This window comes from Leptosomus discolor, chromosome 23 (assembly GCF_034619465.1).
Source record: "Leptosomus discolor isolate bLepDis1 chromosome 23, bLepDis1.hap2, whole genome shotgun sequence".
NCBI classification, from domain to species: Eukaryota; Metazoa; Chordata; class Aves; order Leptosomiformes; family Leptosomidae; genus Leptosomus; species Leptosomus discolor.
Window position 1 is genome coordinate 9,068,229 of NC_141413.1, and position 22,877 is coordinate 9,091,105.

At 40.4% G+C, this 22,877-nt stretch overlaps 1 protein-coding gene across 1 annotated transcript in view; it reads right to left on the reverse strand.

Moving 5' to 3' along the window:
* Positions 1-1,172: 1,172 nt before the first annotated feature.
* The window catches only part of KAT6A (lysine acetyltransferase 6A), a 48,585-nt gene continuing 26,880 nt past the window's right edge, over positions 1,173-22,877 (reverse strand). Inside the window, exons 9-17 of the mRNA XM_086477033.1 lie at positions 19,022-19,137; positions 16,621-16,762; positions 16,026-16,187; positions 14,984-15,077; positions 13,453-13,684; positions 12,100-12,310; positions 10,381-11,070; positions 9,233-9,548; positions 1,173-3,823 (exon numbers count right to left, since the gene is read on the reverse strand). Coding sequence (XP_086333159.1) covers positions 1,236-3,823; positions 9,233-9,548; positions 10,381-11,070; positions 12,100-12,310; positions 13,453-13,684; positions 14,984-15,077; positions 16,026-16,187; positions 16,621-16,762; positions 19,022-19,137 — 4,551 coding nt within the window. The 3' untranslated portion in view covers positions 1,173-1,235. The remainder of the gene's footprint in view (positions 3,824-9,232; positions 9,549-10,380; positions 11,071-12,099; positions 12,311-13,452; positions 13,685-14,983; positions 15,078-16,025; positions 16,188-16,620; positions 16,763-19,021; positions 19,138-22,877) is intronic.

Below are 22,877 nucleotides of genomic sequence, written 5' to 3' on the forward strand. Positions count from 1 at the left end.
TTCCTATAAAATGGGTCTCAAACACAGCGGGAGAATCAGGGAAAGCATCACTGATTCCCCCAGAAAGCGGCACACTCAGCAACTTCCTACCCCATACCAGGAATGAAAGAGTGACAAGGACACCACAGGGTTCTCGTCGAGTCACTTAAAACATACACTTTATCTTCCAAGATTACCTAAGTAAAGAGATTAAGAGGCAGACCACTGGAAACAGCTGCTTTTGAGCTCAGCCTGACTCAAAGGCTTAGAACCAAGACCCTCAGCATTTCGAAGTACATACTAAAGCAGAGTTTGGGATCTCAAGAGTTGTGGCTGACTTGCAGTTCACCAGAAGAGCCTGCAACCATTTTCTTGTTCTAACAGACTGTTAACCACCCTGTCCTCCTCATGACTGCATAAGGGATACACAGATAGTTCTCTCTTGAGAGGCTTCCAGTAGTTCAGTGACAGAACATGTGTGCATGCACGCACGTGTGCGTGCACATGCATGTCTGGGTGGTGAATGGGATCATTTAAAAGTTACATTATACTTTCAGCATGAAACATACAATTTCAATTAACTCATCTACAAAACACCAATGTGAATACTTTATCGTTTACACATAACTCCAAATTTTACTGAGGGCAAGGGAGTCAGGGAAAATTAAAGATTAAAAATTTTTCCTGACTTGCAGAAATAAAAAGCTTCATTTATCCTCTGTGTCCCCTTCCAAGTCTCCCAGTAAGTGCCTCCTGCTAGCAGTAGGAAATGCCAGATGGGGTGTAAAGGGAAGGTTTGTTATTCTTTGAGATGTCAAACATTTTATATGACTGCAGCACTAGAAACTGCATACAGAGGGGCACAGGGAAGGGAGAAGGACATACAGTTGAAAAAAAATTTAGAAAAAATGATTTTACTGTTACACATATTCTGTCCACATTGTCAGCAAAGTAAGGCTCTTTTTAAATTATGAAAAGATTTTGTGCATGTTTTCCCCTCTAAAAAACATCTGTAAATGATTTTAGCTGTAAAATGTTTCAGGATTGTGAAGAAAACAAAAACACAAAACAAACAAACAAAAAAAATCCAAAAAATAAAGACCAGGCTTCCTAAAAAATAAAATAAACCAAAGAAAATCCCTCTAAATCTACAGCAATATTTTAACTGGAAAAAGGTCCATTTTCTCTGGCTCGTCAGTATAAAAGGTTCCTTTATTTATATATATTTCAGTTTTTAGGATGCAAGTTCATCTTGCTCATCTTCTCATGTATGGTCCATTGAGAGACTGCTTGGGCACCCCAGCAGCATTCATGTAGCTGTGATGGGAGGGGCCAGTGTACATCATGTTTCCATGAGGATTTGGCTGCATAGGCTGCTGGGTATAGGCCTGGCTCCCCATCATTCCCATCTGCATCTGCATAGGATACTGTGCTGTCTGGTTCATGTAGGCAGGGTTACTATGGTAACTGCTGTTCATCATAGGCTGTGTCATTCTGTAGCTGTTCATGGCATTCAGGGTGTTCATATTCATGGAGTTAACATTGTAAGGGGTGGTTGGCATGAGGTTGACTCCCATGTTCATACCACGCTGAACAGCTAACGTACGTGGACCAGCCTGCATGGCAACTGCGGGTGGGCTGCGGCCGTAGAGCTGCTGCTGGTGTGCAGTTGCAGAGGGCAGTGGTGCTGACTTCGAGCGAATGGAGATATGCCCCTTGACGGGCATCTGCCCCTGCAACCTCTGCGTGTGGGGAATACCAATATTGGTAGCAGACATATTACACTGAAGCAGAGGTGACGTGAGGTTCATGGTGGTGGACGCCAGGTTTGGTGGGGGTGTCATAGTGGCTTGTGCTTGTGGTGTGCCTGCTAATGGATGAGAGGGAGCTAGCTGAGCCAATCCTGTGTTGGACAGAGAAACGCTGGTTGCATAGGAAGTCACAGCAGGAGAATGGCTATAAGGCATGGCATGAGGGTCCATAATGGTGTTTGTCAGCTGCTGCAACTTGGCTAAACTGAATGTGGCTGATGGTTGCGAATAGCTCCCGGCACCAAAATCCCCTGGAATCCTCTCATAGATACTTATGTTACCGGTGCTTCCTGATTCAGGTATCTCCATGATCATGGGTGCTGGAGTAAAGCTGTTGTTCATGCTACACTGAGACAGTGGAGGTTGCTGCTGGGGTGGAGGTGGGGGCTGTGGCTGCTGTGACTGAGGCTGCTGCTGTTGTGGCTGCGCTGTTGGCTGCTGGTTACTTGGAGGCCTTTCCACTACACAGCTCTGAGGTGACTTGATATTGCAGTTTGCTGCAGGCTGGACAGTGTTTTGCTGCATCATGCTGCAACTGCTGCCAATGTTTGCCATTTGCTGTGTGACAACACAACTGTTCTGAGTGAGGCTGCTAGAAGAGGACAGTCCTCCATACGAACAGCTGCTCTGGGAAGAGTTATTTCCACAAATGCTGCCTCCCATAGTGGAGTCATAGCTGCTGGGGTTTTCATAATTCTCTGTAGTGCTCTCAATGCTGCCAAGGTCACTGAAGCCACTATCCACCACCTGCTGAGAGTGGTCCGATACTGAAGGCACATCCATCATGGGGCTGGTCTCCATGTTCTGCATAGAGGGTGCGGACAGAGATCCTTGTTCAGGACTGATCTGGGTGTAACTGCTCTCCAGAGCAGGCACATTTGGGCTGCTGACAGAACGTACAGACTGGCTGGGGTGGGACTGAACAGAGGATATTGGACTGTTGTGTTCTGAGGCCTGGCAATCTTCAACCATTGATATCTGAGGATCCTCCTCAGTCTGGGTGTAACTCTGCAAAGTCTGACAAGCCGCGAGAGTTTCTTCACAGTCCTGGTAAGCTACATCATGCTCATTGCTTTCCTCCTGGGTCAAGGACTGGACTGCTTGAACAGTTTCAAGGTCTAGTTCACTATGAGGAATCTCCTCCTCTTCCTTTAATTCAATTAACCCTTCTTTATTACTTTGTTCTTCTTCGTGATCATCTTCAGACCCAGGGACATGCTCTGAGCCCACCGATGTCTCATTGGAAGCCTGCTCTTCCTCAGAATCTGCCTCTGCTTCATCTTTTTCTTTTGCATCTTCTCTACTGCTTGGTATGCTTGTTTCTAAAAAACATTCTTGCACCTGAGGCTCCTCCTTCACCCCTTCTCTAACAGGCTGTTCCTCCAATTCTTTTTTCTTCACAGACTCCAGATGACCGTCATCTTCGTCATCAGCATCATGATCTTCATTTTGATTTGTCATTACTGCAACTTCCTCTTCTTCCTCATGGTCATGCTCGGGTTCATCTAGTTCTTGCTGTTCTTCTTCTGATTGCCTCTGCTCTTCTAAAACCCGTGGCTTCTCCTCTACCTCCTCTTCTATCTCAGCCTCTTTTACTTCTGACACTGGACTGCTGTTGCTGTCCACAGGAGAAACTGCTCTTACTTCACTGCTGGCTATATCTTCCTCTTCTCCCTCTCCTACCTCTTCTGCTTCCATATTCACACCTTCCTCTTTCCTTTCCTCAATAAGAGGCAGCTCTTCTTTCTGCTCAACACTTTCTTCTTTATCTGAAATTCTGGGCTTACGCCCTGGTTTTGAATTAGCTACCACTGCATCATCTCCTTCATCCTGAACTGATGGTGGCACCTTTTCCTGGTTCAATTTAAAACCTGGTTTTCGACCAGGTCTTTTCTTCCAGTGGACCGGTTTTCGGCTTTTCCCTTTTGGCCATCCCTTCTTCTTTTTCATGGGTGTAGAAGTATCTGGCTCAAGTGAAGAATCCTTTGCTTCACCTTTTCTCAGCATAGATAATGGTTTCAAAGTTGGGTTACCTGAAAACACAAATTAAAAGATACTGTTCAAACGTTTTTGTTTGACCTGAGCATTCACGGAAGCTTTCCCAAGCATTCCCATCATGTTTATCAACTTTACGTATCAATATTAGCTTAGAGATTAATTGCGAAGGGTAACAAGAAGGATCAAGGTCTGCTCATCAGCAATCACATTGCACATTACATTTTTCAAAGAACAGAAATGCTTTCAAGATTTTGCATGGTCAAAGCTCTGAGCCTTTAATACACAATTCAAATTAAACACTAGGCTATACGATAAAGCCCTGGAAAGACTCACCACCCTTTACAAATTTTATTTATACAGTATGTTCACAAATGAAAATGTTCCAGCGTAGGGGAACACATGAAGTTGCAATAAAAGCATGTTTCCATTTAGATCTGTATTTTCTGCATCTGTTGAAGATATAAAATATTTCCATTTTTTTCATGGCTTATGCTTTTAAATGCCAATAGAAATACACAGATAACTGAATTTGGCCAAATTTTTTTCTTTTTTTCTTTTTATTCTGAAAATTCATTAAAAGTAAGCTGAATTTCTCTCTCCTCAGACTTTTTTTTTTGATGCAGCAAGTTTTGTATTTCGGTGACTTTCCAAACACTAAAGTAGGTTTAGACCTTATACAGACAGAAAGGAACATCATCATTTACTGAGAACTTACTGAATACTGTAAGGCATTCCCTGAATTAATTTTGGTTTTAACCTACCAATTGGGATAGTCAGCGACATTTTACACATCTGTTGGTAAACTACTGCAACAGTTAATCATTGACACTAGTTGATATTCACACTTTACCATCTGAATTTCTGTCTCCAGACACTGAATTTACTTAATCTGCTTTTGTATTAGTTTTCCTTTTACCTGCTAGGCAGGAAAATCTCTCTTACCAGATAACAGTTCTCACCTAAGTAATTTGTAAATTTATCCAGTCACTCTTTTGCCTCTGCTTTCTTTGAATCTATCATTATAGAACTTTTGTTCCAGTGTCTTAATCAGCCCACGACTGTTCTTTGAACAATACCAGTTTATCGATACTCTTACCAAGTGTGAATAACTGAGAAAGATGGTGTAGTATTTTCACCAAAGCTAAATAAAGAGATGACAGAATGTCTCTACTCCCCTTGAGATGCCCCTGTTTATATATTTAAGGACCATCTGAATCTCTCTGGCTTTGAGCTAGAAAACCATGCTAATTACTGGAGAGGACCTTCAAATACTCTCCCAGTGTGAGTCACTGTCACTGACAGTGAACTGCCCTTCAATTCATTTACCAAATACCCTCTTTTTCTGTCAGCTGCTACGTTATTTTTTAATCTATTCATAAAATAGCGGTACAGAAAGACACACAACCCAGACCAATCTCCCTTAGAATAGTTCTGTAGGAAGGGACCTACAATGATCACCTAGTCCAACTGCCTTGCACCCCCTAATAACAAAGCTGCTTAATTACTCCTTGTTTGCAGCTTGATTTATTCCACGTGTATTAGCTTGATTTTGTAACATTTCAGCTTAAGCAAATGGCTTTAAGTCAAATACCTCTCAAAACTCTAAGTAGGTAACATCAATTACCCTTATTAACCAAGCTGTAGTCTTGTAAAAATATATCATCTGACACACGTTTTTCACGTACCAGTGTTCATTTGTACTGAGCAAATAACTCTCCCTGGACTTTCTACTGAGTAATAAGCCAGTCACCCTACTATTTAAGTCAGGATGATTGTCACACTAATGGGCCTGCAATTAGGTTGGTCATCCCACTATATGGATATAAGATCAATTTCCCCCCCATATTCAGAGTACATTTATTCACATTTCTGCCCTTTCTACCATCTTAAAAAATGTTATTGATTCCATGCTATGAATTTCCCAGGAAGAGCTGTTTTAAGTCCACAGTTATGCAACAAAGGTAAAACTAAATAATGTGCTCCCAGTTGTTCGCAAATGCTGCTTAAAACCTAATCACAGGTCAGCTGAGTTACTCTTGCCCTTTGCTCAGACAGGCATTTACCCTAAACATCTCTGACGAGGAGCATTCTGAAAAAATTCTGGGTATTAAAAAAATTAATTTAAAACAAATACTGAATTCAAAATTCAACAACTCCTTAAAGTCATCCGTAAAACAAGTATTTGAGATGCAAGTAAAGGAAAGAAAGGATCTTCCACAGTCGGCAGATCATCAGGCAGAGAAATGGAAACACTACTTTCATAGCATTTGTTAAAGCATTAACACTTAAGCCCTTCAAAAAAAAAAAAAATCCACCTCTTCCAAAAAAATAATTAATAAAAAAAAAAAATCACTATTTCTCTTCCTCTTCTTTCACATTTCCTGTCTACTACAGAGGATTTGATTTACCACCTCTTAGCTAAAGACCCTTTGCTTTTATCTGTACTGTCATGGATTTAATATTTTTAGGAATACAGTTAAAAAAAAGTAAATGATCTTATCATGGCAGGCTCTCCTTATAATAAAGTAATATTAAAGGTGTCCAGTCTGGGCTCCCCAGCACAAGACAGACATGGAGCTACTGGAGAGAGCCCAGGAAAGGGCTACTAAGATGCCTAACAGACTGGAGCATCTCTCTGATGAAGAAAGGCTGAGAGAGCTGGGACTAGAGAAGAGAAGGCTTGGGGAGTAATCTTACCGATCTGTACAAATATCTTAAGGAAGAGTGTAAAGAAGATGGAGCCAGGCTCTTTTCAGTGGTGCCCAGTGCCAGGACCAGAAGCAATGGGCACAAACTGAAACAAAGGAGGTTCCATCCGAGCACCAGGAAACACTTCTTTACTGTGACTGAACACTGGAACAGGCTTTCCAGAGAGGTTGTGGAGTCTCCCTCCCTGGAGATATTCAAAAGCTATCTGGACATGTTCCTGAGCAACTGGCTCTTGGTGGCCTTGTTTAAGCAGTGAGGCTGGACAAGATGACCTCCAGAGGTCCTTTCCAACCTCAAGGGACTGTGATTCTATGATTTTTACCACATGCACCTGACAGCGTCTTTGCAAAAGAATACGGGTTTGATGATCACTCAAGATTTCACAGGCATCATTTTTTAGGATACTGACAATCATGTGTATGTGCTCATTCAGCACTTAAGTTAAACATCAGCATGCAGGCAAGCTTGAACAGAAGATCCTTACAGTATTCACTTTCACAGTAAAACTGGAAGGTAGAACTAGGAAAAGCAAAATAATACAGCCCAACCTATTACAGAGCTCCATCTTCCCACACAAACTAATCAAGTTGCACAGAATTGGTAGAATATAGAGACAAGCTTTATTTGTTTTCTACACCACAGGACACACTCAGTCTTCCAGAATGCCTAACCCTTATTAAATACTGGCCTCAAATCACCACAGCACACTATCCATTCTCACTATAGCCCTGACAGCAAACAGAACCAATTCAAATTCTCATCAGACACCAAATTTTAGAGAGTGCAATGTTACATTTCAAGGAAAACATAAAACACTTTCAATGCATTGCCTCACCTAGAGATTAAGTTCTCAGGGAAAAAACTAACCCAAACCACCTTGGTTTTGGTTTGGGTTTTTTTTGTTGTTGTTTTCGGGTTTGTTTTTTGTTTGGTTTGTTCTTTTAAAGAAAGGAAATGACAAGCAGGTTTCTGTAGTGATGGGAAAACTTCCAAAAAAAATCTAAGCTTCCTATAAACATTCCTCACTCATAGTTATGATTAAAATGTGTAAATCTGAACCAAGTATTAATGACTGCAATACAAATTGTCATAGGTAGTGCTGCCTCTCTCCACCCAGCTTAATTTTTTAATCGAAAAAGGCCAGCTGTTTATGACAACTCATTATCCCCATGGGCTAACACGTTTAGGTAACTGAAAGTACACTGTATTTTCTCTAAGATCATTACAGTTTTACTATCTATATGCAAAGGCACCTGCATTAAAGGCACAAGCAGCCAAAAGATACCATTTGATGTCAGGAGCAGCAATACCCTAAAATAGTGTGCTTACTACTTTATTACTTCAGGAGGTTCCGACAAATTTGCAGAAGTTCAGCAAAAAAAAGCAACAGAAGTGACATAAGGGAACAGCAAGCACTAAATTACAAGTGGAGAGTAAGAAAGTAAAGTATTTATAAAGTAGGTGAGCAAGAAATTTATCATTGTAGTATGTAATGGCCGTGAGTTAAAACAGTGGCTTTCCAAATAACATTTTTGATCCCTGGGCACTCTACGGACTCTATTTGCAGTCTGCAAAAGATAGTTAAAAATCACTGTTGTATTTTATAAAGCAACATATGTGTGTGGAATCTCTAAAGGTATCTGCATCTCCACCAGAAGACATTCAGAAGAGCACAAATGAAAAAGACTGAAAATCACTTATCTAACAGATCTTCTCCCCACTCTATAGTCTTATTAACCATGCTGAAGTACCATAAAAATGTATTTCATGAGTAATCTGATCAGAATAAAATTAAAAACCCAATGGTATAAGCTCACTGTGCGTATATTGCCACTAAGTAAACAATGCTGCAGCTGCATCAATGTGTGTTTGCACTAAATTTACATCATTATGTGCTGCTGTAAGGATTCAAGGGTAACTAATGCTAAATGGATAGCATACATGGCTATAACCATATTGATGCTTTCAGTATTTAAGTACTTTTAAAGAAAAATTCTCCTCTGCTAACTACAGGCTAGTTGAAAGCCATAAATTGATGACTTCATTCCAGTAACAACTTTTTATTGTGGGATAACAGCACCATACTTCTCTCTCACACAGTTCTTAGTTTTTATTTGGTTGACTGCCTTGCACTATGTAGACCATCAAGAGAACAGAAATATAACAACCATAATGAAGATTACTAATGGAGCATCTGAATGACAGATTTTTCTTTTGAATTGTCAGTGCTCTCTAAGTTACTCTAAGTAACCAGTTCCAACCAAAAAATTTTGTTTTACAAACTGAAATCGGAGAACTTTAAGGAGATATGAGAAGCTGAGAGGCAGGACATGCAATGTGATGAAGAACAGGATCTCAAAAGAGACAATTTATTATTTCTCTTTGTTACAGAAAACTGAGAGCTCTTCAATTCATTTCTGTTTTATTTCTGTAAGCAACCCTGATGAATAGGTTCTTCCACAATCACAGATACCAATTCCACTAGGAACGCTGAATCAAAAGGATACCCTGTGATCAGGTCATTGCTAATAAGACAGTTAGAAGCATGCACCACATTTTCATAAGGCTTGTGAATGTTTGAGGTGGCTTTGACTGGTAATTTACACCTAACCCTGCATTTTAGCTAGATGTTATAAGACAAGGTAAGCAGCTTGTTCCGTCATGAGCTACTGTCACCTGACACTCACTGACACGCTATCTATATCAAATTTTCAACAGCATACCACCAAACATACCATTAGTGTCATCAGACTCCTCCTCATCTTTGGACTTCCTCTTAGAAGAGGGTCTATGCCTGAGTGTGTCTGGTGGGGCTAAGTGCCGAAAGTATCCACTGGGCAAAAGTTCATTCTCCTCTTCCTCATCCTCCTCCTCTTCTTCCTCCTCCTCGATCTCGAATGTAGGCTCTAGTCGAGGCATAGGTCGTTCAGAGTCCGAGTCCTCAAACGGTTCATCCAGCACTTCTGTGGTCTCTGAGATTGTTTCAGTGACAACACTGCTGTTGTGGTGCTTACGCTTGCGGACTCGCCTCTTCCGATGAAGAATTGGTTTCTGAAAGTGGACAGTGGGAGAAGAGAGAAGACATTTCATGACTTGCAGTAGAAATAACACACTGATAAACAGAAAACGTGAACAGCAGAGTTCAACAGCCTAAGCAGGACCAGAGGGCTCCCTTCTGGAATCCAAACTTCACTAGAAATAGTGACCGGCACCTGCCTTCAGTCAAGACAGATGTCAAATACAAGGCAAGAATATTGACTTACATGAAGATTGCTATATTGACGCTTGTATAATAGTATAAATCATTTAAACAGCTGAGCTAACAGCCCATCCTTAACAGCTGAAAGTTCAGAGACACTACAATATAGATGTGAATAGTTTAGAATAAGCTGCAAAGACGATATAGAAGAGAGCTTTTAGTACAGCAACCCACAGAGAGAGGATTTTCTTGGTCATGTTGACAGAATTCACATCTCCGTGATAAATCATTCCAAAGATTTTATGCTGTGATTTTAGTTGTTTAGACAGCATTTGTATTTTGCAAGTTTCTTTTAAAAGCAGGACTGTATCTGTTTCTGTTTTGTGTGACTGAGCACTGTAATAACCAAGGTGGAAAAAAAAATCAAAAGCACATGACAGAAGTTAGAATTAATACACACACACACACACCCCCCACCCCCACCCGCCCCAATCCAACAAAAACCACCACTACAAAAGGGTAGCAGAAATTACCCCCCCAGACAGAGCTCTGGAACACTGAGCAGATACTACTTGTACACTTTACACATACCTCATGAATTGCACAATCCTTCAGAAAACACCAACATACTGACAAAACAGACGGCACGATATAGTCAAGGACAACAAGAAATAAGGCACACACCTTTCGTTTTAATGTTGGCTTGGTGAGAACAGGTGGAGAGCTTGATCGAGGACTCACAGGCTCATCATCATCTTCTTCACTACTCTCACTAAAACACCTCAGAAGTGCCCTATCACTATCACTGTAGCGGCGGGGTAATCTGTCGCAATCCTCCGGGAATCTACACTTCAGTGGCTCAGTGTTCTTTTTCAACTGCCCTCTCCACCTTTCCATACCTTCACTGTACCGCCGACGGGGAATTGCAGATTTTTCACCTTTGCCATACTGTCCCTGGGAAACTGCTGATTTTTCCTCATCTTCAGCATACCGGCCTCTTGGGGCTGGAGACTTCTCCTCACATTCACCACATCTTCCTTGCAAGGCCGCTGACTTCTCCTCACAGTCACTGCACCGCCCTCGCGAGGCTGCTGATTTCTCCTCACACTCGCTGCATCGTCCACTGGGAACTGCTGTTTTGTCCTCAGTGGGCAATATTGACTCCTCACAAAATGACTCCCGAAGTTTTTTGCCCTTACGATTCCATCGACCTCTTCGAGATGGCTGACTGTTTGCAGGAAGACTATCCAGGGCAAAAATGTGCTTGTTTGGCCGTGCAGAATTGGCCGGAGCGACAATGTCTGGCTTTTTTTCACTCTCTGCAGGTGAGTAAGGCTCCTGCTCTCTCTTCTCCCATGACACAGATTTTACCATCTGATTTAAATAAAAACAAATAGATTTCACATTTCCTATTGAAGCATGCATGTCTGTCCTGAATTCAAGACCACAAAAGCTTTTGAGCAAGAAGTCAGAAAAGTTTAACAAGAGTGACTTTTAAGAATCTAAGAAAAACAAAACAATAGACCTTTATGAGATTCTAATAGTGCTAACTGCTACTCCTTTCCTCCCAGCTGATAATGTACCTCAGCTGTCTTCCTAACAAGTGACTTCAGTCAGCAGCAGCCATCCAGTGGCCTGCTGGAATGCAAATATCATCTTGCTACATTCAAACACAGTGTTTGTGTAATTTTCAATAAAAAAGTAACACACACTTGAAGCTCTTTTTCCATTAAAATGCACAGTTAGTTTAATGTAAATACGGTAACAGCATGTAATTTGCCTTAGTATTCTAGTCAGTGCTCATCACCTGATGTGACAGTGCAATCCTTCAAGGACAGCAGTCTAAGTTTCAGAAACCTTCACTGCTCTGTGGGTAGTAATTCTAAAGCTATTAGTAGTTTTGCAAAAGAACACAGCAAAAAACTTTGGTGAAAAATGTTAAAAGTTTTTGTTGATTCATTTCCATTTATGCTATTTGTCACTTACAGAAATTCTGGGTCCTTCAAACTTAAATACATTTCAATAATTTGATGACAGATCAGGTTGCTTGAGAGTGGGAGGCAGGCTGGTTGGTTTTGGGTTTGTTTGTTTTGGTGTGTTTTAGGGTTTGTTTGTTTGTTTTTTAACACCGTCCCCTCCCCCATCACATACTGCAAAAATCATTAAGGGTAGAAATAGCCTTAACTCTTTTCAGAGATAGTCCTTAACCTTTCTCTAGACTACGTTGCAATGCTTTTCCTATTTTTAGTCTCTCATCTGAAACTATAAAGTTACTAATCATGACTGCATTGCTTTTTAAAATTATGCCAAATACCCAAGCCTGGCATTTGAAATGTTAGCATTGCCTTCAAAAGCGTTGACTGTAAACCAGATGCCACACAGAAGTAACAGATGCATTCTTACGCTGGTCTCTGGATCCTTTTCTTTCTGCTGTTGTTGCTCTTCATTTTCCCCATCTTCTGTCTCCTCCTCTTCGTCTTCAGAGACAACCGAGTTGGAAACTATAACAGGTGTCCAACGCAGACATTCTGCATCCACATCTATAGGTCGGACATTAGTTCTAAGCTTTGCCATGTGTTCCTGGATAAGTTTCTCCCGACGAATGATCACAAATCTAAACAGTAATAGTACTCTGATCAACAACAGGCTACATACTGTACATGTTGTCACGTGAAACAGGTATAAGACATTACAGAAAAATCTGTGTACTCTATCAGTGCTGCTGTGAACAACTTCAGAGAAGACAGAAAGCTCATTAAAATTGTACAGTTTCCAGTACTGACAGTTTACCAGAGAAAGCATCCTAAAACTGAGGAAATGTTATTAAATTCTTTCCACTTCTTGTTAGTGGTGAAGCCATCATCCTTCCATGGATAACATTCAGCTGCGGAGTATCACTTTTATTATCTGTTAAATGGATGAGGCATATGCCAACTGGGGAACAGCCAACACAAGGTGAAAGATACAAGGTGAATGGTAATGCAAGGACTGCTTTAAAAAGTTACAGTCCCACTACCAGAGTGGATTTTATTCAGAGGGTTGTGAGTAATATCTCTGATTAAAGTATCTTGTGAAATGAGGACATAAAACTGTTCTCAAATAGCTTCAAGTTTTCCAAATATGTTCCAAGTTTAACAGAAAACACAACAGAATACAACCCCACTTCCAAAACTGCTACGGTCTGAATCAAGAATAGTTCCCAGTATTTCACTTGAGTTGTACGCTCAGTTGGGCAAGCAGACTACCTCTATTCTACATCCACACACCTAATTTCTCCCAGTGATCTATCCCACTGTTCAAGCATCCCATGTTAATTCACACAGTTAATGGCATCTTTGAGGCACAGAGAATAGAGCAGAAAAAAAATGTCTGCTCAGTGACTGGAAAAAGGAACAGATTTCCCTCTGGAGAAGGGAAGTTGCTGTTGTTTGCTCTGTTTTGCAAGTATGTTAGACTGATTGTGCTGAGGGACCCGAAGAGAACGAGGCCAAGAGACCAGCTTGATTTCTTGCACAGCTGCAAATTACTCAGAAGTTCCACAGCTGCAGAGCTACACAGCTGGAAATCTGTTCCAGCTTTGGTACCGAACAATTCATCATCACACATGAGCATCATAAATCTCTACAGACAGTATTTGGATGCTTAAGTCTTAAATAAAACCAAGCTTACTAGATGTGACTTGTCTCCAAACACCATTAAGTTTCATTCAAATATATCTCCAGCTATTTGGAAATACAACAGGACTTCTGTACTCACTGATCACTACGGAAGTCAAGCATTCGTAGGTGATGTAGAGTGGAAGTGATATCTTGAGGGCAGATTCCAGTCAGCTTACTCAATTTCTTGATGCTTAATTGCTTGTCGCGTTGATGATAAAGGCACTCCAATATTACACTTTTCCAATAAGCCATATATGAGAGGCGCCCCAGGTCTGACAGGGGCTTCTCTGGTGATCCTGCTTGACCCTCACGCTTTGAAAGCAAATAGCCTAAAGATATACAAGAAAAAAATATTTAAAAAATTAGCACACACTGCTTCTGTTTCCACTCCAATTTCTACAAAGGCATTTTTCCAGGAAGTAGCTAAATGCTGACTACAAGATATAGATTATAATTTTGAAGGATACACTGAGTGGTTTGTTTGTTTGTTTAAACTCCTGTTACTCAATGATAGAGTAAAATTTCTAAACTACACTTCCATCAGACATTGGCTATGGGCAATGCCACGAGATGGCAGCAGTTGCCTACCTAGAAACTATACTGAGCCTGAAGTATACAAACAGTCTGCTGACTATTCTCCCACTGCAATAGCAATTTTGAATACAACAGAGGGAAAACATATTTTAGCCATTTAAAACTAATACAGGAAACAATTTTCTTGAAAATACTGTCAAACTTCAAGGCCATACTGGAGAGTACCAAGCTCTATCTGCAGCGACTTAATTTAAGTCTGTGATACACTGCACGGGTTCAATGAAGACCGAGAGGTTATATCCTCCCCAGTATGACAAAGGAGGGAGGGGGAAACCAGCTGACAAATATGTCTTCTCACCACTGCTCTAATAGAGCCCACATTTGTTGATTTCTCAAGATGCATCGAGTTCCTTTGTTTCACTAATATTTTCAGAGAACAACATCTCATCTACAGAAGGATATTTACCAGAAAAATAATTCTAATACAATTATACCAGCAGGGTTTTTCCTCTGGACATTAACTCCAAAATTAGCATGTCTACAGGGAGGGATATATTAGATTGCACTCAACATAATAAGAGAGAGATGGTTACAGTGGCAAGCTGCCCTGTGAACTTGCTGAGAACTTACTGAGATGTATGAATCTGAGGATTGCTTGAATATTCATTCAGAACCTAAGTATGTCTGGTTTTGTTGCTCTCAAAGCTAAATTTCAATGTAACTACGACTACCTTTTTCTTAAGACACTCATTCACTTAAGCTGCTGAAGGTTTCAACAGACCATGCAGTTTTAGGGTTGCCTTTCTGTAGAAAGAACTACACACACAAGGTAAGCTTCTGCTAAAAACACTACACTGACACGCGCCTATGGTTTCCACCGTAAGTTGCTTAGGGGGGGAAACAATCAATTTGTCTTTAGAGTTGAAGCCTTCCAGTGGTAAGAGTAAACTGTGAAGTTCAGATGATTTTGTAAGCTTTAGAATTCTTTATCCCAAGATGATTTTTAATCTGAAAAATATCCTCTTCCACAGTGAAGCCTTTCTTTAAAATATGAAAGCACAAAGACGAAAAAAAGTGAATAAAAAGTTCCTTACTGAAGTCAATCAGGAACCTGCCATAGCCCTTACGCTGGTATTGTGGAAGAATCATTATACAGGAAACATTGTACTTCTGTTGGCAGTGTTTTTCCTGTTGGGAATAAAAAGCAGCAAATAAAAAAAATAAAAAAAAAAAGACAAAAAATAAAGACCAGTGAGAAATAGCAGGAGTTGTTCTGGACAAGTCCCTAATTACTTCTATAGCAAAAACTGAAATAGAAAGCCAGTCAAAGTTTCTTAGGAACAAGAACGTACATGAGTGAAGGAAAGACTTTAAAAGACAGAATAATATTAAAACTCTATTACCATCATTTCAGTTCAGAAAAACAAAAAGAGTGAAACCTTGACATAACTACCACCCTTCTGCTTAGACACAATAAAGAACATGGTCTGCATAGCAGATAAAGTTCAAAGCATAAGTCTGAAGCCATCTGAATCCACTGAAAAAGCCTGCAGTATTCCAGTGAATCTTTAAACGTTGCAACTGTAGCATACTAAAATGCAATCTCAAATCTGCTGTTCTGAAGACTGAAAGGAAATGCTTCAATTAAAGCTATTTAAAAGTAAGGAAAACCATTACAGATAAAAATCTTAAGAAAAGGCCTATCTGAAATCTTGGCCATTCTGTCAAAAAAAATAAAAGGTTTGAAATGAGGTGCAAAATTGTCAGCCTTGTTTGGAAAACAATGTATTTACAGAAGGAAACAGAGAGAGAACTACTTAGTAATGATGTCTTTCTCACAAACAGTACTACCCATCACCACCAAGAGCAGGAAGTCATTTGAAGAGTTGGGTTTTTTTTCACTGCTAGCTGCAGTACATGTTCCGTAGAGAATATATGCTATTCACCAGTATGAGGAAACATGGTTTTAGTAGCTGGTGGTCTCTGAAAGTAACCTAAATAAAATCTGGTTGCAACAGATGTCTCTACCCGTATTACATAATGCAAGGGCCTAAATTACAACAATTTAAAGACTCCTTAGCAGCGTTTCTCACCACAGCAAATGCAGTTCCACCTCTGAAGTACTCCAATACTTGCCTTGGAAAAGTAGCCAACAAGGTGACAGCCCTTGACATCATTCTGTGTCAGCACGTAGAAAAGAAATGGCTCCACATCATAATAGAGAGTCTTATGGTCCAGGAAGAGCTTGGCTAACAAGCACAAATTCTGGCAGTAGATAGTGCTGACGTTGCCATCAACCTTACAGAAATGAGGAAAAGTTTTGTCACTCCATTTGCTGTCATGCAAGGATATGCTTCAGTTGGGTATTGCTGTACATTTGAAATATCTAACATGAGAGGAAGACTTCTCTGTCACAGGCAGCATCTCAAAACTTCCACAGCATAAAGGCCATGGACAAGTCACCGTTATATTTGTTAGCTTAAAAGAGAAGTTAAGATTAATTTTCCTAAAATGAAAAAGCATTTTTACAAAACCAGCCTTCTCATATGTTTTATGGATGACTAACCTATACATGAGATCAGCTCCCACCGCTTACTCGTAGTTCTTCACTTTTAGCAACTCTGCATTTCAAGAATGAACATTTTTAGGACTATGGAAAACTTCTCACACGATTCAGTGCTAAAGGCCCTATTTTATAGAGAAAAGTGAGTGGCTTAGTTTTCTAACTTACCTCAAAGACTGAAATATTGTTTTTTCTGTAAATTTCATTGGCTGGAGGATGAAACCAGCCACATTTTTTCATATGCTGTTGGAGAATAGTTCTGCTTTTCATATACTTTAGACAGAATTCACAAAGGTACAACTTAGGTAGCCTGTAAGCAAAGATAAAGAGAGATCGGAGACTGAAAATACAGACTGAAGATAAAATTTCTCACTCCTGCAGATAGAGAACTTGATGAAAACAAACCCAGTACATACTGACCTTGTGTATGTGCTAATCAGGCAAAAACCACCTTACTATGGTGTCATGGCACTCACTTATTCTGTAATGAATGCATGGTGTCATGGCACTCACTTACTTATTCTGTAATGAATGCATATCAAAAAAATGTATTTAATGCCCTGCATAAATACTTCCCCGTTATTAAGTTATGTCAGAAGAAATACATGCATCGATTAGAATCCTAGAAAAAATAGCAAAAAACCCCCCAGTTTTGCATTAGTGATGCTAGGATGCATTAGATAAATAGTTCCTATTCTCTCACTTCCCTCCTCATAACAGACAGCTGTATGTACCCCTGAGCAATGGGTCACAACACCATCTACCTGTTTGCTTTAAAACCATTTTACATACTACACTGACAGGAACAATTTGAATGCAAGTGTCTCAATACTGTTGTGATTTATCTCCATTTACATACTCTAGCTTGGGCAGGAATGCTATTTTCAGTTACCTTCAATGCCTATAGCAGAGCTAGCATAATTCCTTATAACAGACCACACACTCTTATTAAATGGTAGAATAAAGAGTTTTATTTAAGTTTCTCTCTCTAGCTATGGCCCTTAGAAGTTAGTTCTCTTTCTGAATCCAGTTAAAGTTCGGAGAGTTTGCAGTTTTAGACAGCTTGCAAAGTTCTTAAGCAAGAGAACATCAAACAACGATATGCGCACCACAGCAGAACAATCTTTCAGACGCCAAAGTGTGCAACATTAGACATTTCTTCTTCAACTGTGTTGAACTACATACAGCATAAAAATAATACATCATGGCAATTCCTGTGAAATTTCTATTTATTTTTCTCTTTCAACTCCCATAGATAGCACACAGTGATTTCTAATCAAATCATTTAATACACAGTTAACATCCTATTCCCTAAACAAATTTATTATTTTTTATCATGAGGAGTGCTGCAGTTGATTCGCTGGAGGCATCCAGAGGGACCTTGACAGGCTGGAGGACTGGGCCCATGCAAAACTCATGAAGTTCAACAAGGCAAAGTCTAAGGTCCTGCACCTGGGTTGGGACAATCCCCAGTATCAACACAGACTGTGATGAACGGGTTGAGAGCAGCCCTGCAGAGAAGGACTTGGAGATACTGGCGGATGCAAAATTGGATATGACCCAGCAATGTGTGCTTGCAGCCCAGAAGGCCAACTGTATCCTTGGTGGTGTCCAAAGAAGCGTGGCCAGAAGGTTGAGGGAGGCGATTCTCCCTTTCTATTCCACTCTAGTGAGACCCCACATAGAGCACTGCATCCAGCTCTGGGGTCCTCAGCACAAGAAAGAAATGGACCTGTTGAAGCAGGTCCAGAGCAGGGACACAAAAGTGATCCAAAGGCTGAAATACCTCTCCTATAAGGAAAGCTTGAGACAGTTGGAGTTGCTCGGCCTGGAGAAGAAAAGGCACCAGGGAGACCTTATTGCAGTCTTTCAATGTATAAAGGGGACTTACAAGAAAGACCAAGAGAGACTTTTTACTGGGGCCTGTGGTGATGGGACACGGGGCAACGGTTCTAAACTGAAAGGATGTAGATTTAGATGGGACAGAAGAAAGACATTTTTTATGATAAGGGTGGTCAGACACTGGAACAGGTTGCCCAGACAAACTGCAGATGTCCCATCATTAGAAGTGTTCTAGGTCAGGCTGGACAGGGTTATGAGCAACCTGATCTAGTGAAAAGATATCCCTGCCCATGGCAGGGGTGTTAGACTAGATAGTCTTTAAAGGTCTGTTCCAACCCAACCCATTCTACGATACCACATGTAAAGAACCAATGTACTCTGAGAGTACACTTACATGCTTAATAACAGCCCAGTACCAGGTCATTTAGCTGAGACTGTTCCCTCTTCAGAGTGTGTCAGTTCTTTGGGAATCCATCTAATCATATATTCCTGTGGCAGTTCGAATGCTCACAGCATATGCAGGTTGTTGCAGAGTGCTTATCAACTTTTTGACTCAGCCTAAAAAGACCTTAAGACATCTATTAACTACCATGAGAAGTATCTGGATTATGTGTACTTTGCTTCTGTCCCACATTCAGATAGAATCTTCTTAAGATTTCTACGCCTGCTGCAGTACAGCTTTCCCATAAACACTGAAGCAGAACAAAAGGAGAACGTTCAGTCATACCTCGAGTATTCCTGTGGATATGGGGAGGAGTACCAGGTCTGGATTTCATACTTGCCAAATTCAATGACAGAAGGGCATCGGACTTGTGGATCAGGAGGCCCAGTCACCCCTACTTTCTATGCAAGGGGGAAAAAAAGTTTTTGTGAATTTCCAAGTGAAAGACTTCTAAACTGAAATAAATTAAAACATTATTGTCTGCACAGCCCATCCCACTTGAACTCTCAGAGTATGAGAAGATGCAGATGTTGCCTTCAGACACTAAAACCCAGCACCAGTCACACTTCAAGCAAGCATGTGATTCACAAAAAGAATTAGTAAGCAATGTTATACCACATACCTCCACTACCTTTCACACTATTGCATGTCATGGTTTTAAATACAAACTAGTACACAACAAGATTCAATAAATCTTTTTTTTCAGTCCCACTGCTATTTCCTTTCTTGTTATTTCAATAGTCAGAACAGAAACACATAAACTGCTCCTGAGGTTAAGATCTAGAATATTCAAGTATCTATCATAACACATCAGTGTCTTCCCAGCTCCGAGACTATGTACTACTGTGAATGCAGTATCTACCAAAACAATATTCAGGGTATGGCTACCTGCTTCTCATCATAAGTACACAAGACTTAAAGAAAAACCTCAAATTATTTATTAGAAAAAAAAAAAAAATTATTACTTACACAACCTTTATTTCCCCTGTCTCTCTGATAGTAACTGTGTATTTTATGTGAACTAAAAAAAAGCAACTAAATGCTCTGCTTTCAAAGAAAACAAATGTTTTGCCAATTCATGAAGGTCTTCTCTCAAAAGACTGTCACTCACCCAGTTAGAAATCCAAATGTTCCCACTGCCATTGCATTATCATATGAACCACCTGGACTGCAAAACTATGAATAAACGTGACTATGTTTCATGTAGGAGGTCAGAAACTGATGTGAATAGTTCCAGTGAATCACCTACATGTGAATTTATGCTAGCAGAATGAAACTGCTACACCCATGACAACAGTTTGGGGTTTGAAAGCCTAACATTCAACATTAACATTTTTCCAAGTATCCTCAGTGGGACTGGTATAGGCAGAAGTCACCTCAGGATCTAACCCTAGGCATACACATCTTAAGGAGCTCTACCTAGATGAAAAAGGACAGTAATCTCCTATGAAAATATTTAATCCAAGAGCTCCAAATAGAGCCATCAGTAACTGATTCGTGTTTCCTTTCATTCTTACTCAGAAAATAAACAGAATATTTCAGTAGTCACCCAAATAAGGTCTTAGAGCTTGCTACCTGCATATGATTCACAACCACTTCTCCCCATCCTCCCATCAGTTTACAGATTTATTCCTTAGGTTTCTCCTTTCATCTTAGGCTACCTACTAGGATGGAAACTCAAAAGCTAAATTTAATAACAAACGTGCTATTTAAGAAAATTTTTTAAAGTATTTAAGTATTAGATATTATTATTATTATTATTATATATATCATATATGTTCAGTATTTAAGAAAAAGAATTAAGATGATACTATTAAGGGTGCATTAAGATGAGTGTGGCCAGCAGGTCAAGGGAGGTTCTCCTCCCCCTCTACTCTGCCCTGGCGAGGCCACATCTGGAGTATTGTGTCCAGTTCTAGGCTCCCAGTTCAAGAGGGACACGGAACTACTGGTGAGAGTCAAGCGGAGGGCTACAAAGAGGATGAGGGGACTGGAGCATCTTTCCTACAAGGAAAGGCTGAGAGACATGGAACTTTAGCCTGGAGAAGAGAAGGCTGAGAGGGGACCTTACCAACGCTTGTAAATATCTAAAGGGTGGGTGTCAAGAGGATGAGGCCAAGCTCTTTTCAGTGGTGCCCTGCGACAGGACAAGGGGCAACTGGAGCACAGACAGTTCCGTCTGAATATGGAGAAAAACTTCTGTACATTGAGGGTGGCAGAGCACTGGAACAGGCTGCCCAGAGAGGTTGTGGAGTCTCCTTCTCTGGAGACATTCAAAACCTGCCTGGCCACGATCCTGTGCGACCTGCTCTGGGTGAACTTGCTTTAAGCAGGGGGGTTGGACTAGATGGTCTCCAGAGGTCCCTTCCAACCCCTACCATTCTGTGATTCTGTAAATAAGCACAATCTTGGGTGCTAAAAGCTTTTCCTATTTGTGAGGATTCCATGAGAAAAAGAAAGCACAGCCTCTGCATTTTTCATAGCTGATATAAGGTTGCATGCAACACAAGAATTTCAGAGCAGTTTATGAAGGCAGCTCTTTATAGCTATGATAATCTATAGTTAAGCACTTCCTGCACTGTAGTTTCAAAGGAATCGCTATTATCACCCAATACAATAGGTCAATAACAAACAATTATCACAAGCATCTGACAAGTCTTAAGGAAAACAGAGTAACATGTACCTGCAACAATGAATCCTGCACCTGGGCCTTCTTTCCAGCAACAAACCCCTCCTCCTTCAAATGAATGCCCAACAAAAATGTAGAAACTCATCTCCCATACAACTATTTACACATCACAGCCATTAGAATTAAGTCTTCAATAGCAGACTACTGCTTCAGCCTCTATGCTAGCTGCAGATAGCTCTGAGTGACTTTCTTCTTCAACATTTCATATGCAGGATCTTTGCCTCGGCTCACTCAAAAGCCTTTGATACATCACTCTGTATTTCTATTTCCTTTGGTGAGGCAGTTAGCTCAGTGTACATGCACAGGGTCCCTGTATCAGCTGCATCACAACCCGGTCATCCCTTTGCTCACCAAAACGAACCAACTAGCTGCCTTAAATTTAAGGCATATAATCTACAACAAGTATTTTCCCCACACAGGGGAAAAACCAAACAAAACCAACCAAACTCTTGAAAATTTGCTTCTTTTTCTAAGCAGATGCTTGGAGATTAGCATTTTCTCTATTCTGGGTATATTTCCATAGGTTTCGTTTCAGATCTTCAGTTATTTTTCTAAAACACAATTAAAGTCACAAGCTGCAGTCTCATGTGCAATTTGCTCAATGTTGCACACGCTGAGTTGTTTGTTTTTTTTTTAAATCAATCCTGTAACGAAGTTTGAAATCACAGAATCATAGAATGTATTGGGTTGGAAGGGATCTCTAAAGGTCATCTAGTCCAAACCCCCTACAATAAGCAGGGACATCTCTAACTAGGTCAGGTTGCTCAGAGCCCCATCAAGCCTGACCTTTAATGTCTCCAGGGATGGGGCTTCCACAACCTCTCTGGGCAACCTGTTCCAGTGATCCACCACCCTCATATTAAAGAACTTTTTCCTATGCAGTAGCGTTGTATTTGCACCTCAATAAAAGAGTTAACTGCACTTCACCTTAGTCTGCTACTAAGTCTACACATAGCGTAGTTCAGTCTTATCACAATTCATTGTTCATTAACTCTTCTGGTACAGAGTCTATATTTAGCGTAGTGGAATTAAACCAGCCTATGACAGAATCATAGGTAAATAAACAGAAGTCAAATACCTGGAGAAGTTTAAAAGAACAGTTATACTTAGTGAAGCACTGTTCAGGGAAGTCACTGCATAAATTCAATTGACCCCTTTGGCTTCAGAAGGAGTTAAGTCGTAAGGCCATTCAGGTTATTGAAATGTACAGGTAGAGAGATACACACACATATTGCACACACATGTATATGTACATATACATGCATATAGACACACGCAGTAATGCCCTATCCTGTTCTATAAGGAGCTGAAGTATCTAGAAAAAGAATGTTTTAACTAGCCAGAGGGCCTGTGACCCAAACTGCTAGCAGAGCCCCATATTTTATTGCCTCAATTGTGCACATGTTTTACCAGCTGTTTAACAGCTTTACGTTCTGACACAATGGCTTTTTA